Here is a 20,083-nt window from a genome sequence, read left to right on the forward strand (position 1 = left end):
TTTCGCGCGCTGCGTCGGGAGCGGGGAGTACGGTCGATTTTTGCAGCTGCACATGTGACGCACCGGCAGAGCATTTGCCGGCGATAGACGTCGCCAAACCACGGACTCTGGCACAGCAAATCTAATTTGGTGCAGGATTAGGATCACTGGACGAGTAAAAGGGCTAGCTCAGCTCGGCGTAAATTAATTTAGTGACCATGCTCTAGAACTATCATTATCATATACTGGTTGACTCGTGAACCCTACCCACGACCTGGCGGGTAGGGTTCCCAAAAACAGGAAGCAACTTTCAAAACTTGTTTATTCACATTTTCCAGCACAAAAACTCAGTCACCTTTCAACTGTTCTCCACTTACATAAATACACTTAGCCATTTTTTGTTCCAGTTTTCAAAACACTCTTGAAATTAGTCTTTTGTGATGCTTGACAGCACCTTCGTTGTTTTCTTCACCTAAGCAAAACACTTTCACGTCTCTTTTCACTCTTGTAAACAAACAAAAAACACATAGGGAAAGGTTTGTGAGGAAGAAGGACATACCATTTTTGGTCCAGAACTGTTGAAAAGGCAGTGTGAGCAGATTCATTGTTGTGATAGAAAAACCAGTCACCCGACTGCTACTAATCAAGCCACTTCCTTTGCACACTGTTGTACAATCTTTTTAGCACCGCCAACAGCAATGCTTGGTAAACTAACTACCCTGCAGAAAAAATTCTGAATGAAGGATACTTTGCACATAAGAAAAAAAACACATCAGCATGTGTTTAGTTGCTTAATTTCACCTGACAACCTTTCTTGAAGCGAGGTGAAGTCTTCCACTGGCTTGATTTTTGCTTTGATTAAGGATTGTAAGCAAAGCAACGACTTACATTCCCTGTGACAATTCATGAAAATAATGGTTGAATGATTTGCAGACTCTTCTTGCAAAACATAGCACACTTACAAGCAAACGTGTTTTTGTTCAGCACTCCGCAGTTGTGGCATGACTTCGGCAGGCACCCTTTCATAGCCAAATCTTCAGTCAGGATTCGCTGCACTGAACTCCAAGTTACTCCCAATAGCTCCACAATTTCTTCAATGGTCCATCGTCTAACTTCATTGACGACTGCACACACTCCTTCCACATTTTGTCACAACTTTTGAAACAGAAAAACCACTCACACACTTCAGTTTTCATCACAGCATTGTCTTTTTAAGCTGTTCTCAACAACTAAAAAGTTTCTGCAACATCTTCTCTGAGCAAAAGGCAAAATTTCGTCACTGCAAACTGTTCAAGGAAATCATCTATTGCAAAAAACACCGATCACACGAAGCAGCTGTCAATACAGAACCTCTGTAGCAAACAGTCTCAACTTTCTTTGGCGGCGGCGCTCGCCTTACTGACTCAATAATGTTCACTCTATGCACTCTCCGTGGCAAAACTCAGTACAAGAAAAGCTCTGGACAGCAAAATAGAGGTTCGCGCGAAGAATTGTAGGCTAAGGCACCGTCTGGATCTCTTTTGGTTCAAGATGTCGTGCCAGCCTACGGGCATTATTGCCAGTGCCGTTGCTTTCCGCGTGATTGACCTAGCACTCGCGGTGCTCTTTTCTCACAAGTTGCTGTGTAATACATAATACACAGCATTGGAGTGCTATGCAACTTAGTTGAATTACCAATGCAGTCACTACAAGATAGTTGCGATGCTGTGAGAAGTAATCTCATTATTTAAGCGGCATGCACCTCCCAACACATTCATAATGCTTTGCAGCAACAGGTATTCTCGCTCCCGCTTTGTCACATACAGATTTTCTTCACGTCACGAAACATCCGTGCATTTGTTTTCGTGTTGCTCACTCATAAAATTTATTTACTCTTGCGCTGCAAAGATTCCATCTCGATTCATTATAGTAAACGGCACACGTAGACTGTTTCTTACTCTCAATATTGAATGCGCTCGCAGTTTTTTGGCTATTTTCACGACTCTTAGCCCAATATTCAGAGTTTCTCCTCGACTTGAACCGGACTTGCCACCACCTTCAATGGCACCGCTTAAAGAAGCATGTTCGAAATGAGTTTGTGCCTTATCGAAGGCGGTGGGCATGTCAAGTTCAAGTCAAGGAGTGTTTCTGAATACGGGGGTCAATCTCCTTTTACATGAGATATTGTTCTCTCACACACTGAAACAATGTTTCAATGCATGTGAAATCTCCGCACTCAACATACATTCGTGTAACATAGCCATTAAGGCTAGTCTGAGTATAACAGCCTATTGGCACTTCATGCTTGCAAGTCTGACATAATAGAGACGCCATACCATGCAACTTGTTGTTTCAAAAGAGACTTTTAATCATTTTATGTCTCTTGATACGGTTCAGTGAGTGGTCGTTTCGTGCTGTGGGCTTTTTACACCCTCAGCTATTTCATGAATTTGACAAAGACTAGGCAATGCAAAGATACTGCATTGGCATACTTGATCGGGCAGAGTATGCATATACTTACGCCACCAACATACATATGCTGATATTTGGCAGCATGCCCTCATAAGGGTAAGTGATATTGAGGTGGCCACCATTTTCGCTCGAAAATACTACTGCTTGTTTTAAAGCATAATCAAGCTCCAAACCCATTTCTCACTGTTTTCGTGTTTAGTGCCCACTTCCACTTCTCACTTTGTTCTATGCAATATAGTGTATTCATTTGTAAAAGAATTCAAAACACAATCGCTGGACAAGCGGCAACATATATGTGTCGAACGATTGCATGAGTTTCCCCACAGATTACACTGCTCAGCAGGCACCTTGCAACAACAAAGAGGTAGGCCTCGAACCAGAAGCACCGTAAAAGATGATGCGCCATTTTGCTATCCACCTATTAGTTTGGTTTCTTTTGGGCACCCCCTTGTATGTGCCACAGAACTTGGGCATACTTTGCTACTCATCACTACAGCATGGCCTGCAATAACCCTGAGAACAGAGTCCAGAGTGAGGGAGAGACAGCTACAAAGCAAGAGAGCAACAAGCACTGAGATAGAAAGAAAGATAACAAGATAGAGACAAATCTTGCCGAAAAAAAGGCCATGTGGTGCGATTTAAACCCATGTGCCTTGACCTGAGGGCAAGCATCCTAATCACTGGGCTATCCAGACACGCTAGCATAGCATGGCCTTGGCCTTGTATAGTGTAGCAAGGGGGTGGGATGAAGTAAGCATGAAAAAGAGAAACCTGATGATGAGGTGGAAAAGGTGGAGCGAGAAAGTAAAGCACATCACACAAAGAATGCGAAAAAGAAAAATGGTAAAATAAATGCAGAAATAGAAAGACACCTAAAAAGACAGAAATAAATATAGGCTAGAAAAAAAATATATAGACGCAAACATCGCATCGTACAACGACTAGTATCGCACTACCTGGTCAAGCCGCGCATGGCAGAAGCTAAGCCACACCCAATAATGGAGACATTGCTTACAACCTCTGCTCTAGTATGGAGCATAGCCTGGCTGCCTACTACCGAGGAGGAAGCTGTGTATTTCAAAGCTAGACGCGTTGGTCAACAAGGAGTACGAGCGGCAATGGGCCCACGCTTTACTGCGCCAAGTTTTGCGCGATTTAGAGCAATCCACCCGCCACTTTTTTTTACTATTCCAGAACGAGCTCACTAATTCATACAGAAGACAACGGCAATCACACTTTGTGAGTATTATTGCGCTGCCCGCCATGCAGACAGACCGCCTCAAAAACTATTACTGCGCCCCTTTTCCGTGCCTGTCAAGTCTTTTCTGCCCATGCTATGCAACGCTCCCCATCGGTAGCTTTACATAAATGCGCAAGAAACGGCAACTTTATGACACGAGCATTGCAAATGCGCACTAAAGTTGTAGTTCTCACTGTGAAGCCCACAATGTCATTTCCTTGCGCTGCCCTTTGCAGTCTTGAGACGGGCAGGGACAATTAAGACAACCGATTCATCCAAACAAAAATTTCTAACATAAAAATGTGTTTTGTGAGTACCGCTAAAGGAGGAGTGCATGCACCGTGGCATATATGTTTACCGCACTGGTGCCTTGCACTTCCTGACCGTGAAGTGACACGTGAAGCAAGCCTTCCTTTGTCATTGGCTGAGTGCCGATGATGCAACTGCTTAGGTAATGTAACATTTAGAAGATGGCGTAGTCCCAACAATGAGCTACGCCTTCACCTTTTTGCTACCTAGAATAGTCAGAATGCCAAGCAAGAAACCAAGCCTAGCTGAAGTGGGTTCCATGGAAGCTACTTTTTAAAGCACTTGTGAGCAAAGATCTTGTGGCAATGCTCACATTGTACAGCTCCTCAACTTCACCACAAATTTCGGACATCAGTGTGGTTTATTAGCCTAGCCCATCAGGGGAATCCAGTGGGCCCTGCACCTTTATGGCTTGTTGTTTCCATAACAATGGGACATGTGGTCTGTGAGGTGGTGTTTTCGTGAAAAAGATGCACTGCAGTGGATACAGGAAAAGGGACGTTCTCCTGTGTGTGTGCGGATGTGTCTCATGAGGCTGTTTTTCCGACTGAAGGATGCATTACAGTGCACGCAAGAGAAGGGCCGCTCTCCGGTGTGAGAGCGCATGTGCTCGATGAGGTGGCCTTTTACCGAAAAAGCTGAATTGCAGTGAAGACAGGAAAAGGGCCGCTCTCCTGTGTGAGTACGCATGTGCTCAATGAGGTGGCCTTTCATAGAAAAGAATGCATTGCAGTGGACTCAGAAGGGGCGCTCTCCTGTGTGGATTTGGATGTGCTTAGTGAGTTCGCATTTCGCCAAAAAAGATGCATTGCAGTGGACACAGAAAAAAGGACCCTCTCCTTTGTTCAATTGAATGTGTTTCATGAGACTCTTTTTCTCCACAAAGGACGTACTGCAGTGGACGCAAGAAAAGGGCCGCTCTCCAGTGTGCATGCGGAAGTGTCTTACGAGGTTGTTTTTCTTCACAAAGGACGCATTGCAGGGGACACAGGAGAAGGGACGCTCTCCTGTGTGAGCGCGCATGTGCTCGATAAAGTGGCATTTTTCCGAAAAGGATGAATTGCAGTGAACACAGGAAAAGAGCCGCTTTTCAGTGTGAGTGCGCATGTACTCAATGAGATGACCTTTAATCGTAAAGGAGACTTTGCAGTGAATACAGCTGAAGTGCCGCTCTCCCGTGAGTGCCTGCTTTTGCTTAATGAGTTGGCATTTCATTGAAAAGGATGCATTGCAGTGCACAGAGGAGAAGGGTCGCTCTCCTGTGTGGGTGCACATGTGAGCCATTAGCTTTGAAATGCGAGAGAATGCAGCTGGACACAACTGGCACTGTGAGGAGGGCTCGCCCTTGTGTTTCCGAAGGTGTCTGTTCATAGTTGACTTGTCCAGGGTCACATAGGAGCACTGCTGGCACGAATGAAGTCGGCCTCGCACAGACGCCAGTGAAGGCAGCTCCAAGGACGCAAAAGACAAGGAGCCTGCAAAGCCATATCAGAGCCCACAAAGGCAATGCACATCATGTTTCATAACTAGACTACAGCAGCAGGCAATACACAAAGGTTGGTGCACATCTCAGAGAAGTAGATGATCACCTTGTTTTACTCAAACCTACTACTATGACAACAGGGCACCGACAGCAAGTCTCACAAAAATTTTCATTTTGTTGCCCATGAATTATAGGCTCACCATCTGAAAACATCTGATGCCAAAATAATAGAATCTGATTTATATGCGATACCAATGCTATATGAAATGGGCAAAAGTTTTTCAATGTGCACCAATAAAAATGAACCCATTAAATTACTTACTGTGCTTTTGTTCCCAAATGAATGTTAAAAGAATACTTCACAGGTGAAAAAAATATTTCATATTTCAAGACCCAAGCTTAATAGAGAAAATATGGTGGAAATAAGCTGATGTGCAGCAGACTGGGAAAGAAAAAAAAGTGCCTGATCCCCTGTTTTAGGAATCGGCATAACACTAAAGTGAAATGTGTCTTGGCAGCAGTAGTTGAGCATTTATTGTGAATTGTCTCTCCACAAGGGTGAAGGAACGAATGTTACAGCAACCAATAGCATTGTCACGTAAAGAACGGTAAGGAGCTCGAAAGTTGCAGGGCACGCCTCAAGCATAAAGCACGCATGTAATCAGCATACAGAGGATGAGTGCGGACAAATAACTGTCACAGCGCGACACATAAAGAGACTCTGAAACAGTTTTGACAACCTTGTACAAACACGACAGGCCAGAAGACCAAGTCATAGACCGATTTGAGCTCTCGGCATAAACTGTGTAATTTATTACAATAATTTAAAGCTGTGAATCGTTATAGATTGCTAGAACTAAGTCAAACACATTTTGCAATCATCCATTTATAGAGCAACATGCTCTGGTAATGCGACGTTTCCAGGCTGCTGATTTGATTGGCTATGAAATGTGCAGAAGTAGAATCCTGTTGGAGCAGATAGCAACCACTCTGTGACCTTTGTCTCTGTTGCCAAATGGTGTTCGTGCTGCCGGGCGCACTGTGATGGCCTCCAAGAATGCATGCAACCTCTCAGCGTGCAATCTCAAAGGTCTAGATGGGTCGAAGCTGAAATCGTTGAGTGTTATTATGAGAGTTTTACAATCGCTAGCGATGCCACTGTCCCTCATGAGTTGAGGAGGCTATGCAAAGGTGAGAAGGAGGGTATAAAATAATAGCCATAATGACCTTGGTACACTGTGTGTAACTAAATTTTTGGTGTGAATAATTTGATGATACTCAAGCCTAACGCTGACAAAAACTTCAGAAAACCATTTTAGGGTCTCTTTAAAGCACGCTGCTCAAACAGCAAGATGCACCAATCGAATGCACAAGTATATGCAGGACACCAGTCACAACTCTTACTTTGTGTGTGAGGAGCGCTCCTTTTTTTGTAAAAGCCGGCAAGTGAAGTGACCTTCGTGTTCTCGCTACCCACTATAACTTCAAAGCAAACTAGCGGTGGAAGCACAAGAAGTAAAAAGGATCTAAATCCCGAGATGAGTGTGCGCGAGAGTGAGAGACCACGTCAGAGGACATCTATATGCACTCGGACTACGCCATGTGAAGATGTACGCGCATCTCAACGCACTGGTTGTCACAAGACAACAACCTTCAGACCACGCATGCCCCTCACACCATCTTGCTACAGATGATGAAAACATGCTAAAGTTGCTGAGGATTGTGAACGGTACATGGTGTATATAAATTGTTCGCCGCTAACAAGCTGGAAAACATATGCTATGTGACCTAGTGGTTTGCACCATGCACTGCGGAGTGAGAGTTTCACTGGTTCGTTGCCACGTGACTGAACATTTCCTCCTCAAATTTTTGTTTCGAATTTGTTAATATATATATTTTACAGTGTCATATCTATGGCAAAAATACGTCAGCGGGAGCAGTGGTGGACCCTGCATAAAACACCTTCATGTTGAAAAAATACATTTATAATGGTTGTAATAGCATCAAGGTCTTTAGTGGTCTGAATCACAAAGCATATTAATGTGCTTTACAGAAGGAACTGCCACAGTTTAGACATGTTTTACTAACGTCTCAGTACTGCTTTAGTGAAAGCATTATGATACCAGGGAATACAAAGTGACTTACAAACCATCATTTACATTTTACAGTGTTTGATCACATCCCATTTTTATGTGCTTTTATGTTTTTTCTCTGCGCCTCGCCCTCAATGCGTAGCGCCATGCTCCCTACTGGGTTGCAGAAATAATTGCCTTTTTTTCTATTTTCTGCCTACCACTACCACCAGCATTGGATGACTTCTTTTGATGGAACAGCCAATCAAACACTTGTTCTCTCGAACTATGCACACTCCCTGCTTCACTTCCCCTATAGCTTTGCATTTGCTCCCCTCCTCTCTAGTCACCTTCACCCTCTCCTCATAGGTACATCTTCTTTACATCTTAATGAAGGTCGAAAATAAATGTAACGCAATCTATTCTGGAGGCGTAGCTCAGCCGAACACCTGAAGCCAAGTTGGCTGAACAACTCTTCCATCCTGTATTGCGTTTCTGCCTTCCTAACCTGCTCAGTCGTATTTTAAGCAGTCCAACGAGCTAAGTGTGTGAATTAGCTGAAGCAAAAACAAGTGGCTATCCTTCTGTGTTGCATTTATGTTACTGCTGTACACGTCAAGATGGCAATGATGTCATTGCATCACAGGAGAAAACAGTTCCAGATATCAATGTTCTGTGCCACACTGCCCCTTGTGTGCGTTTTCATACTCTGCGATGCTTGTATTGTAGCCGTTTATTTGTCATATGCGAAACAGCTTAGGGTTGAGCTCAATACGGTGTGCAGCGTGACTACCCTTACTGCGCATGCGCTCCCCCTTTCTCACAATGCCGATGCAAAGAGCATCTGCTAACCTTCGCTCGCTTCCCTCTATCTCTCCTCTAGGCACTCCTCCCCACGGCATTAACACCCCCTCTGCACGTGTCCGTTCCCCCACCTTCTTCTGCACTCCCCCTCTCTCACCTCGCAATGCCGGAGCAGGCAGCGTCTGCACAACCGTTCACTGGCCACCCCGTATACATAGGCACTGAATGTTGACCTTCAAGGTAGTGCCAGTAGAAGACTTTCCCTGTGCGTTGTTGCACAATAAAAATTCGCAGCGTCTGCATTAACTAAAAGTGGACTGCAAGCCTCTGGGCCCAATTGGAGTATTCTGTCTTCCATTGCCCATTAGCACAGATTGACATATTCCAGTAGGAAACACCAGGCTATCACTGCATGTTTTGTGCCTCCCCAGGTTTCTTTCCTGCACAACGCTGCAATGAGCGCCAATGTCAACATCGCTACCAGTGTAAGCGTTAATGCCCGCACGTGGTTCCCTTTAGCGAGAGACTGTGAAATTTTTAAAAACATTTTTCCTTTCAGGCCATGTACATACATAGGGGAATGACAATGCACGATAAAACAACAACACAAGGAACACAAAGCACATTCCATATACTTGTACTAATGATAGAGCTGTAAAGATTAACAATACTAACAATATAATAAAGCAGATGGAGGACAATAATTCAACTTTTATAAGGTGAGGGCAACCAGCAAAATACCATTGTTTAAGGGATCTTGAATGGAGTTAGAATACCTGCCGAACTTCCCGGATTCCGACTGTTTTTTCACATTTGAATTGGCTGAAAAATTTCCCGCAATAAAAATTTCTGTGTGATCTCGCCACACTGACAAAAATTCAATCTGATCCGATCCAGGCTTTTTCCAAAACTATTGGACTTTCAAATTATAATTCGAACGACTTAAGAGGCATTGAAGAAAACAGACAGTACAATTTCTGTGATAAGAACTTGCAAAGTTTCCCAGCTGAATTCCACTGGGTTCAATGGCGTCGAAGTTGGAATCTTCTGACCACTTTGGCGCATCAGCAGGTAGTACAAACTTTCGTATGAAACCATCGAGCAATGGCCTAAAGCACCAACATACCCAACACACCCAGTCAAAAAGACATTTTTTCCCCGCCGCGGTGGTCTAGTGGCTAAGGTACTCGGCTGCTGATCCACAGGTCGCGGGATTGAATCCTGGCTGCGGCGGCTGCATTTCCGATGGAGGCGGAAATGTAGGCTCGTGTGCTCAGATTTGGGTGCACGTTAAAGAACCCCAGGTGGTCGAAATTTTCGGAGCCTTCCACTACGGCGTCTCTCATAATCATATGGTGGTTTTGGGACGTTAAACCCCACAAATCAATCAAATCAAAAAGACATTTTTTTTCATAACTGCTGCAAGCAAGACCACAACAGATGCTATAATAGATAGCAGCAAGTAACTTAGTTTTATAAGCACGTGGTTTCGCAAGAGAACTACCGTTTGCCGCAATCGCCGAGAGCGAAACCACAGTCACTGTAATGCAATTAATGCACCTGCAGTTTAAAGGCGATGAAAGTGTAAAAAAAAGGCACAAAGTAATGCAGTATTCAAGTTGCTCTTTGCTCATAACAACGGCGGAGCGCTTTTGAGCCCAGCTTTCATTTGGCCTCAAGTAAAGCTTTGATGCGCGCTTCTGCGGCAGCCAGCTGCGCCGTCTCTTGAAAGGTCAGTAAACGTCCCCGAGGCCCGAAAAATGTTATAAAAAGAAATATGCACACTTTTGCTTTGCGAACATGCTGCCACAAAAATTTTGCTAATACGTGCTATATTAAGGAAGTTGCAGGTGTTACAACACCGGTTTCAGCTGGTTTCAAATTTTACAGCAGCCTCTCCGCCTTTTGCCCTCCCATGAAGGAGAAGGCGCAGCCCGTAGTCATGACTGGTTTAGACGAATCAACGAGTTGCGTACTGAGTCTAGTCGCCGATCAACGACTTTGCAGCACTGTATGTGAAAAGAGGGTTGTATGTGTATGTGAGGGTTCAGCTTAAATTGATGACGACGCAGCGAGCAATGGAAAGAAAAATGGTAGGTGTAACCTTAAGAGACAAGAAAACAGCAGAGTGCATTAGGGAACAAACGGGGGTGTCATAATATATGACGCGCGGGGTTAAAATATACGAAAAACAAAACAGTCCGCCGTGCGGTGGCGACTTGTGTGTCGACCTTTTTGAATGTGTGCGCCGTGCGGGGGCGAATCGCGTATGTACCGTGCGGTGGCGAAGAGGACGGCGATCGTGTGTGCGGAGTGCCTCGAGACAGGGTGAGCAGTGCGAGGGTCGGATTTCCAAGGCTGGGCGATCCTTCGCTGGGCGTCCGGTCCATGGGAGAACCCGGAGCCCTACCTCCTGCTGCCTCGACTTAGAGCGCTCCCGCCTGTTCCGCTACGAGGAGATCGGGCCAGGGAACGTGCACGAGGCCGGACCAAGGCCTTGACGCTGTGTGCAGACGGGCACACTCAGGGTTCTGCCCACGAGCATGCACAGGCCGAGGGCATCCACCGTGGAGCGGGTCCCTTGGGCGCAGCGTCCCGGCATCAACTGCCGCGGAGTGGACCTCCAGGACTTCAGGCGGCCAGACCAAGAACCGAGCTACGTCATCGAACAGACGGTCTACGCACGACGTCCTCCACTCGGCGACCTCATCGGCTCCGACAAAAAACTGTACACTGACTGTACTGCTTGACTATTTCGCGCAGTACCCCTTATGTCAACAAATGTAACTTTTACTATTTGTTGAGTCCTGTCGTGTGTGTAAAGATGTCCTACTTGTGTTTGTCCACTTGCGTGCTGCATCATTCTTTCTGGAGCGAATCCTGAGCCCAAACATAACATCACAAACTGGCGAGCCTGCCAGAATTCACTCAATAACAGTGAAAGAAAGCAGTTTCGCTCGTGTAACAGCACACGTTGGCTCCAAAATGGACTTGGAAAAGCTTACCGCTGTAGGGATTCAACTCGGGCTGACAGGCGCAGAACTGAGCAGGTAGATCGAGGCTCAGCAAGCAAAACAAAGGGATGATAGAGCTGCTAAACGAGAGGCACTGAAAGAGGCTGCAGAGATCCCGTGCTTAGCTGATGAGAGGCAGCGTGAGATCCTGCAACTAAAGCTACAACTTCAGGAAAGAGCTCGAAATGTATCGGCCACAGCTAATGACGCTCTGCCTCTACCCAGCACTTCATCACCCCTTAACCCACAGAAGCTACTTCCTCTCTTTGACGAAAAACACGATGACTTGCACGCGTACTTGCAGAGATTTGAGAGAGTAGCAACCGGTCAGGATTGGCCGCAAGATAAATGGGCCCTGGCTGTGAGCATGTGCCTCACGGGTGATGCTTTAACTGTGATTGGTAGGATGACTGCCGCCGATTCATTGGACTACCAGAAGGTGAAGAAAGCCTTGCTGCAGAGGTTCCAATTTACGGCACAGGGTTACCAAGACAAGTTTTGAAAGGCAAGAGCGGCGGACGGCGAAACTGGAACGCAGTTAGCCGTGAGAATTGCGAGCTATTTTGATCACTGGATCGACATGGCCAACGTGTCGAAAACGTACGAAGGGCTACGTGATCATATAATCTCCGAGCAATTCCTACGCTGTTGCCAACCGAAACTAGTTATCTCCTTAAAGGAGTGAGAGGGCAAATCACTTGACGAGCTTGCTAAGCTAACAGATCGCTTCCTCGAAGCACAAAAATTACCAAACATTGGAAAAGATCCCGATACCGGGCAGGGTTTCAGTGAGAAACTTAATGAAGCACCCCGGAAACCGCAAGTGAAGTGCATGCTCTGCAATCGATTCGGCCATTCAGCTCCCGACTGTCGCAGCCAACCTAAACAAATGGTAAAGTGCAACTTGTGCGGCAAACCGGGACACACAGCTGAAAATTGCAGAGGTCACCGCGCAGATAACAAACCAACTTCGTCCTGTGCATTCACAGAAGCACAACTGACTGGACATCGTCAGGGCAAAACATCAAAGTGCCCACGAAAGCAATCTAGCCGCTCAAGTTACGACGACGAGAGCAGGAAACCCGCTGTACATTTCCTAAGCGACGGGATGCCAGTAGTTGAAGGGCGATTGCTAGGACGAAAGGTTCGCGTGCTTCGGGACACAGGCTGCAATACAGCAATTGTCAGGCGAGAGTTGATTCCTGAAGAGTGCTTGACGGGCAAAACAAGCAATGTCGTTTTGCTTGATGGCTCGAGTAGTCGCCTCCCCGAAGCCATCGTACAAGTGAAAATGCCTTACTTTTCAGGCAGTATAAAAGTGGCTTGTATGAACCACCCACCGTACGATGTGGTTTTAGGAAACCTTCCAGGCGTCAGAGGACCATACGATCCTGATTCGGACTGGGAGCGAACAGATGCAGCTGAGGAAGAGTGGAAAGAAACGAATGTGACCAGGAATTCTCCACAGGCTTCAAGCGTGGCTAAATCCAAAGCTCCGCAACAAAAACGAAACAAGATGCGTCCCTCGTATGTCCCGGAAGTTGTGTCAAATGACATTACAAAAGCGCAACTCATCGAAGGACAGCAGAATGACCCGAAGTTAAAATCGCTTTTTAATAAAGTGAACAAAGAATTTAAATCTGGAAAAGGCCACAGCTATGATTTCGTTGAAGAAAATGGATTACTCTACCGTCGTTATTGCCTTGCGACAGGTAGAACATTTAAGCAGGTGGTAGTTCCAAAGGCGTTTCGACGAAATATTTTAGAAGTTGCCCATGAAAACATCATGGCTGGGCATCAGAGAATCAAAAGAACAACCGATCATATTTTGCAAGAATTCTACTGGCCCGATTAACACGGAGACGTAAAACGCTTCGTGAAGTCATGTGACATATGCCAACGAACAACACCTAAAGGAAAAATAGGAGTCAATCCATTGGGCAAAATGCCTCTGATCCGCACACCTTTCGAAAGTGTCGCAGTGGATCTGATTGGCCCCTTTTCACCAATGTCAGACCGAGGAAACCGATACGTTCTGACCTTAGTTGATTTCGCAACTAGGTATCCGGATGCTGTAGCACTTCCTGCAATTGATGCCGTTCATGTTGCCCAAGCGCTTATAGAAATGTTTTCTCGCATTGGTTTGCCCAAAGAAATAGTGACCGACCAGGGAGTAAGCTTTACCTCCGACTTAATGAAAAAGGTTAGTCGGCTCCTCTCCGTGAAGCTCCTCAAGACGACGCCATACCATGCCATGGCGAATGGCCTAGTCGAGAAATTCAATGGCACCCTGAAGATGATGTTAAGGAGAATGTGCCAAGAGAGACCACGAACATGGGACAGGTACCTCGCCCCACTGCTTTTTGCGTACCGAGAAGTACCACAGGCAAGCCACGGGTTCTCTCCCTTTCAGCTTATCTATGGTCGTCATGTCCGAGGACCGCTGACAGTATTATGAGAGCTGTGAACGAATGAGGAACTCGACGGAGAAACACGGACAATATATACGTATGTCTTTGACTTGTGGAATCGGCTGAAGGAGACGTGCAAGATTGCGCACGAACGATTGGAGAAAGCTCGCGCCAAGCAAAGAACATACCACGACAAAAAGAGCCGTTTTAGGAAATTGTGTTCAGGCGACAAAGTTCTCATATTGTTGCCTACTGACTCCAATAAACTTCTAATGCAGTGGAAAGGACCATTCCCAGTAATTGAGCGAAGAAATGATGTGGACTACGTCATTGACGTCTTCGGGAAAAACAAGATATTCTATATAAATATGCTCAAGAGGTACGAAGAACGGGAGCCTAGCGAGCGCCAACAGGTGTCAGTTGTCACAGAGGTTAACGAAAACACCACCGAAGGACAAAATGAAGTGAACCCTATGCCAGTACTGAACCTGCATCGCACGCAATTTTGCACTGATGTCAACGTATCTACAGACCTCACAAGGAAGAGACAAAGTCACAATGTGTCGTGGGGTACAGCTCAAGAAGCAGCATTCATAACACTACAGGAGAAGCTCGGTGAGGCGCCAATACTCCTCGCGCCCGACCTTTCGAAGGAGTTTGTACTTCGCACAGACGCCTCGAATACGAGCGTGGGTGCGGTATTGCTTCAGATGGAAATGATCAAGTGCTACACCCTGTCGCTTACGCTAGTCGTAACTTATTGCCCAGGGAGACCCGCTATTCTACAATTGAGCGGGAATGCCTCGCACTTGTATGGGCCATACAGAAGTTTCATATTTACCTGTATGGAAAGCCGTTCATTGTGCAGTCCAACCACCAGCCTTTACAGTATTTGAATTCTGCCAAACACCTGAACAATAGGGTGCTAAGATGGAGTCTCCTTTTGCAAGAATATTCCTTTTATGTTCAATACATAAAAGGCTGTGACCACGTAGGAGCAGACTATATGAGTCGGGCTTAACATGTAGCAACAAACTGAACCGCACAAACTGGAAAGCGTGCTGTGCATTAACTCTTTCTTCCTGCGCATCTCTCTTAGAATAGTTGTAAACAACTTTCTTGAAAAAGGGGGTATTGTCATAATATATGGCGCGCGGGGTTAAAATATACAAAAAACAAAATAGTGCGCCGTGCGGTGGCGACTTGTGTGTTGACCCTTTTGAATGTGTGCGCCGTGCGGGGGCGAATCGCGTATGTGCCGTGCGGTGGCGAAGAGGACGGTGATCGTGTGCGCAGCGTGCCTCGAGACAGGGTGAGCAGTGCGTGGGCGGTGTGCGAGGGTCGGATTTCCAAGGCTGGGCTATCCTTCGCTGGGTGTCCGGTCCATGGGAGAACCCGGAGCCCTACCTCCCGCTGCCTCGACTTAGAGCGCTCCCGCCTGTTCCGCTACGAGGAGATCGGGCCAGGGAACGTGCACGAGGCCGGGCCAAGGCCTTGATGCTGTGTGCAGACGGGCACACTCAGGGTCAGGGTTTGGCCCACAAGCACGCACAGGCCGAGGGCGTCCATCGTGGAGCGGGTCCCTAGGGCGCAGCGTCCCGGCATCAACTGCCGCGGAGTGGACCTCCGGGACTTCATGCGGTCAGACCAAGAACCGAGCTACGGCATCGGACAGACGGTCTACGCACGACGTCCTCCGCTCAGCGACCTCATCGGCTCCGACAAAAAACTGTATGCTACTGCTTGACTATTTCGCGTAGCACCCCGTATGTCAAATGTAACTTTTACTATTCGTTGAGTCCTGTCGTGTGCGTAAAGATGTCCTACGTGTGTTTGTCCACTTGCGTGCTGCATCATTCTTTCTGGAGCAAATCCTGAACCCAAACATAACATCACAGGGGGTTAAGGATATCATAGTTGAAATCAAGAAGAAAAAATGGACATGAGCCGGACGTGTAGCGCATAGACAGGATAACCGCTGGTCATTAAGAGTGGGTTCCCAGTGAAGGCAAGCGAGTTAGGGGGAGACAGAAGGTGAGGTGGGCAGATGAGATTAAGAAGTTCGCGGGTATAAATTGGCAGCAGCAAGCACAGGACCGGGTTAACTGGCGGAACATGGGAGAGGCCTTTGTCCTGCAGTGGACGTAGTCAGGCTGATGATGATGATGATGTGAAAGGACTGGTCAGGCATAAGAAAGGAGCGCGGTAGTCGTTTCTCGAAATCACGGTGTAGGAATATTTAGGTGTTGACACTAACCGGGCGCCGCGGCGGAGAACGCGGCCAGATCTTGTTCGTTCTTTTAGTACATGCGCTGTTCGCAGCGGCGCGGGGTGCTGCGAATAAGGGGCGGCAATCGCTTGCGGAGTGGCGTGCGCTGCTACGGTGGTTATGCGCCGCGCTTGCCTTTCCGTGCAGTTAAAGCTCTTTTTCGGTGTTTCCTGCTGCAGTGTGCACAACAAGGACTAGACGTATATGTTTCAGCTGGGCGGCCGGCGCCATACGTAGCCTTTTGTGTCGTGGTTTGGGACCAGCCGCAATGATCGTTATGCAAGCTCACGAGGTAGAGCGGGCCGACGTAGTGCGTGGATGTCGCGGCCTGTGTTCTTGGTGGCTGTGATGTGTTTGTTGTTGCAGTGCACAGTGTTAAAGTGGCACGCTTGCGAAACCTAGCCTGGCTCAGAGGTCGACTAAGACGCAGTAATGGGTAAGAAGTGCTTCGTACCCAACTGCAGATCGGGCTACCAAAGGTGCGTTGATCATGTGCCGCTTTTCAAAGCTCAATCGGAGCCTGCTCGCCTTGAACATTGGCGCCGGGCCATACCTAGAGCAGATAGAATATTGCAACCGAGCGACTGTGTCTGTGTGAAGCATTTTCCTGAGCAGGAGCTATCGAAATCGTACTACGCTGAGTTCGATGACCAGGTGCTTTTAAAAGTACCCAAGAAGAGACCAGTGCTATCGGCGAATGCTGTACATAGCATTTTTCCGGGATGCCCCAAATATATAACAAAGCAGACAACTTCAAGAAAGCCCCCTAGAAAACGAAAGTCTGCAGACCCGTGGGCCCAGCAGCGAAGCAAGCGGCCTGCACCAACCGCTGTCGCTTAGAAAGGTGACTTGTACATTTTGTTAAGACTTGTGGGGCAATGTGTCTACTCTGGTCTCTTGAACTTGCATTACATTGGGTGTTATGTTTTCTCTAGTCTCTGAGGACGATGACTTATAGTGATAAATGTGTCTGTTACACCGACTGCCTATTTTGGCTTCAGTGAAACAAAAATACACTTTCTTGTTTTTTGTCCTCAATGTTATTGTTTCATTACCTAAAAATTTTGTTTCACACCTTGAAGGACCACATGAGATCCTGCACACTACACAGGACATGGGAAGCTTTTGCATTCCTTTGCTGATGGTGCGGCCGGTGTTACGCTTGTGTGCCCCAGTTCAGCTCCCTGATCAGTAAAACATGTTGGGATCAAAGGGACCGGTCGAGTTCCTTCCCGCCATTGCCAGGGCGCCAGGGTGGCCAAGATGGTGGACGAGTATCCAGTCCCAACAGCCATGCACACGACACCAACAAAAAGGTGAGCTTGTCAGGCACGGCCTCCCAGAACGAAACCGCTCGAGAGAGGGAGTTAGCAGCGCTGGTTCAGCGACAGGGAGATTTCATTAAAAGAATGGAAAACAGAATTGCAGAGATGGAACGCGCACTTAGAAACGACCAACGGCAGGGGACACAGGCACCAGCAGTGCAAAGCCTACAGAAAGTGACGCAAGAGGCGTCTGCTCGCGTACAGGAGAGTGCAGCTACGGAAGTGGAGAATCAGGGGACAGTGAAGAGACCACTCCCGGGAGATGAGGTAGGTAACGCAAAACGATTAGCCGAAACGTCACCAGTAGACATGCCACAGCCTGTTTTTAAGGTCATTAGTCTTAAGTCGGATGTAACAACACTTGCCGATAAAGTAGGCAAACAAGGGAAAAGACAGGATAGGTTGGAGGCTCGAGTCGAAAAGATCGAAGCCAGATTAGACACAATAGAGGAGCATCTCGGCATGCTCTCCACTGAATTTAGGGATTCCAAAACCCAGGTCATGGGCATGTTTCAGCAGCTCCATACTCTATTGGAGGCAAGACTGCCTCCCTTGGGTGGCCAAGTGCCATTAGTCAACCTGGTGCCTCATCATGGCGCCTCGCCAGCAAATTGAGGTTTGGCAGTGGAACTGCAGGGGGCTTTTGTCAAAAGCGGGGTAACCTGCAGTTGCACATACAAAATCTGGACAGTAAACCAGACATAATAGCCTTGCAAGAGGCTAGTGGTTCCGTAAAATTACCTGGATTTAAGGCATTTACAGCACCAGGAATTGACTCAAGGGGCGTATCACGCGTCTTCACAGCCGTGCTAGTCCATTGCAACATCACTGCCATTCAGCATTCCGTAGATAGCAGCAGGAAAGACTATGTCCTGCTAGAGATTTTGCCTAAACGAAAGTATGAGAAGAGTCTGTTTTTACTTAATGTGTATAGCTCTCCAAAAGATAAAGGATTGGGCTTGCCACAACTCCTGATTCAAACTCAACGGTTAGCAGCTCGCGCTGCGCTTATAGTGGTAGGAGATTTCAATGCGCCTCACCCGGAGTGGGGTTATATTCGAGCCAGCCCAAAGGGCAATCGGCTTGGGCAAGTTGCCCGGGATCTGCGATGGACGCTGTTAAACAATCCACAAGATCATACGGGGATAGGCAACAGCATAAGCATGGATAGCTCTCCAGACCTTACGTTTTTTAGAGGCATCAGTAATGCAAAGTGGATTAACACGGGACAAGCCCTAGGAAGTGATCACTATATCCTTTCCACGACGTTTAGTGCTGCGAAGGATAAAGACAAAGTGAGAGGGCATAGAATTACAGATTGGGACAGATTTAGGAAAAACAGAGCAGACACTGCAAACAGGAAAATTAACAACCTGGATGCATGGGTACAGGCGCTCAAGGAGGATGTAAATAATACCACGGTAAAGGTGCCAGTCGAGCAAGAGTAGTTTACCGCTGACTCGAGACTATTACACATGTGGGAAGCGCACGCGAGTCTCTTGAGAAGGTGGAAGAAGCAAAAACATAATGATGTCCTTCGTAGAAGGACTGCCAAGTTAGAACGTAAAATCGAAAATTATACAATTGAGTTGCAAGCCAAGCAGTGGAGCCAGATTTGTGATCGCATGAATGAACAGTCTGGATGCAAAAAGACATGGCAGCTGTTAAGGCATCTTTTGGATCCGGCAGCAACAAAATCGGCGCAACGGGGACAAATGACTCGGTTAATGCATCGATATGAAGGCACAATTGGAGAGTTTATATGCAGGAACTCCGGAATCGGTACATAACTGATGGAGTAGACGGTTGCTTACCACACTACTCGGGAGTGGAAAACTCAGACCTAGATGAGTTCACAATTGCGGAGGTGGAGTTTGCCATGGGGCAGCTGCGTACTACGTCTGCCGCAGGTCCGGATGGAGTTACTAATAAAATGCTGAGAAACCTAGATTTCAAATCGGTCGGGGCGATCACTGACTTGACAAATGAGTATTGGGTGGCCGGGGAGATCCCAGCACAATGGAAGCATGCTAGGATTATATTTATTCCGAAGCCAGGCAAGAAACTCTGCTTGGAAAACCTGCGCCCCATATCGCTGACATCATGCGTGGGCAAATTGATGGAGCACGTGGTTCTCAACAAGCTTCAGAATTATGCAGAGAACAAGGCCATTTTTTCCCCAACTATGATAGGTTTCAGGGCCAATTTGTCCACACAGGATGTCATGATACAGTTAAAACATGATGTAGTCGATCCCGGGCATAACACGGGCACCAAAGCTGTATTGGGGCTTGACCTGAATAAAGCTTTCGACAATGTTTCGCATGAGGCAATATTGAATAACCTATCGAAAATTGGCCCAGGGGTCAGGACATTTCGCTACATCAGATCATTCTTGGAGGGCCAAACCGCAGAAATTTCAATAGAAGATATCAAATCGAACTCATTCGCATTGGGAGGCAAAGGGACGCCACAGGGTTCAGTTTTGTCACCGTTCCTGTTTAACATCGCCTTAATTAAAATGCCACCGATGCTGGAGGAGATACTGAGACTCAAACACACATTTTATGCAGATGATATTACTCTATGGGTAACCAGGGGTAGTGACGCGCATCTGGAAGAAACACTACAACAAGCAGTTAATATTGTCGAAGAGTTGGCAGGAGAGGCGGGACTTTCATGCTCTCAGCCCAAGTCCGAGCTCTTTGTGGTTCGGGACAAACCCA

At 46.9% G+C, this 20,083-nt stretch overlaps 1 protein-coding gene and 1 pseudogene across 1 annotated transcript in view; both read right to left on the minus strand.

The window, feature by feature from the left end:
• Positions 1 to 283: 283 nt before the first annotated feature.
• LOC142803047 (uncharacterized) lies at positions 284 to 4,331 on the minus strand (annotated as a pseudogene).
• The window catches only part of LOC142804030 (uncharacterized), a 42,375-nt gene continuing 22,575 nt past the window's right edge, over positions 284 to 20,083 (minus strand). The window contains exon 3 of the mRNA XM_075890537.1: positions 284 to 5,454. Coding sequence (XP_075746652.1) covers positions 4,718 to 5,454 — 737 coding nt within the window. The 3' untranslated portion in view covers positions 284 to 4,717. The remainder of the gene's footprint in view (positions 5,455 to 20,083) is intronic.

This window comes from Rhipicephalus microplus, chromosome 3 (assembly GCF_043290135.1).
Source record: "Rhipicephalus microplus isolate Deutch F79 chromosome 3, USDA_Rmic, whole genome shotgun sequence".
Lineage (NCBI taxonomy): Eukaryota > Metazoa > Arthropoda > Arachnida > Ixodida > Ixodidae > Rhipicephalus > Rhipicephalus microplus.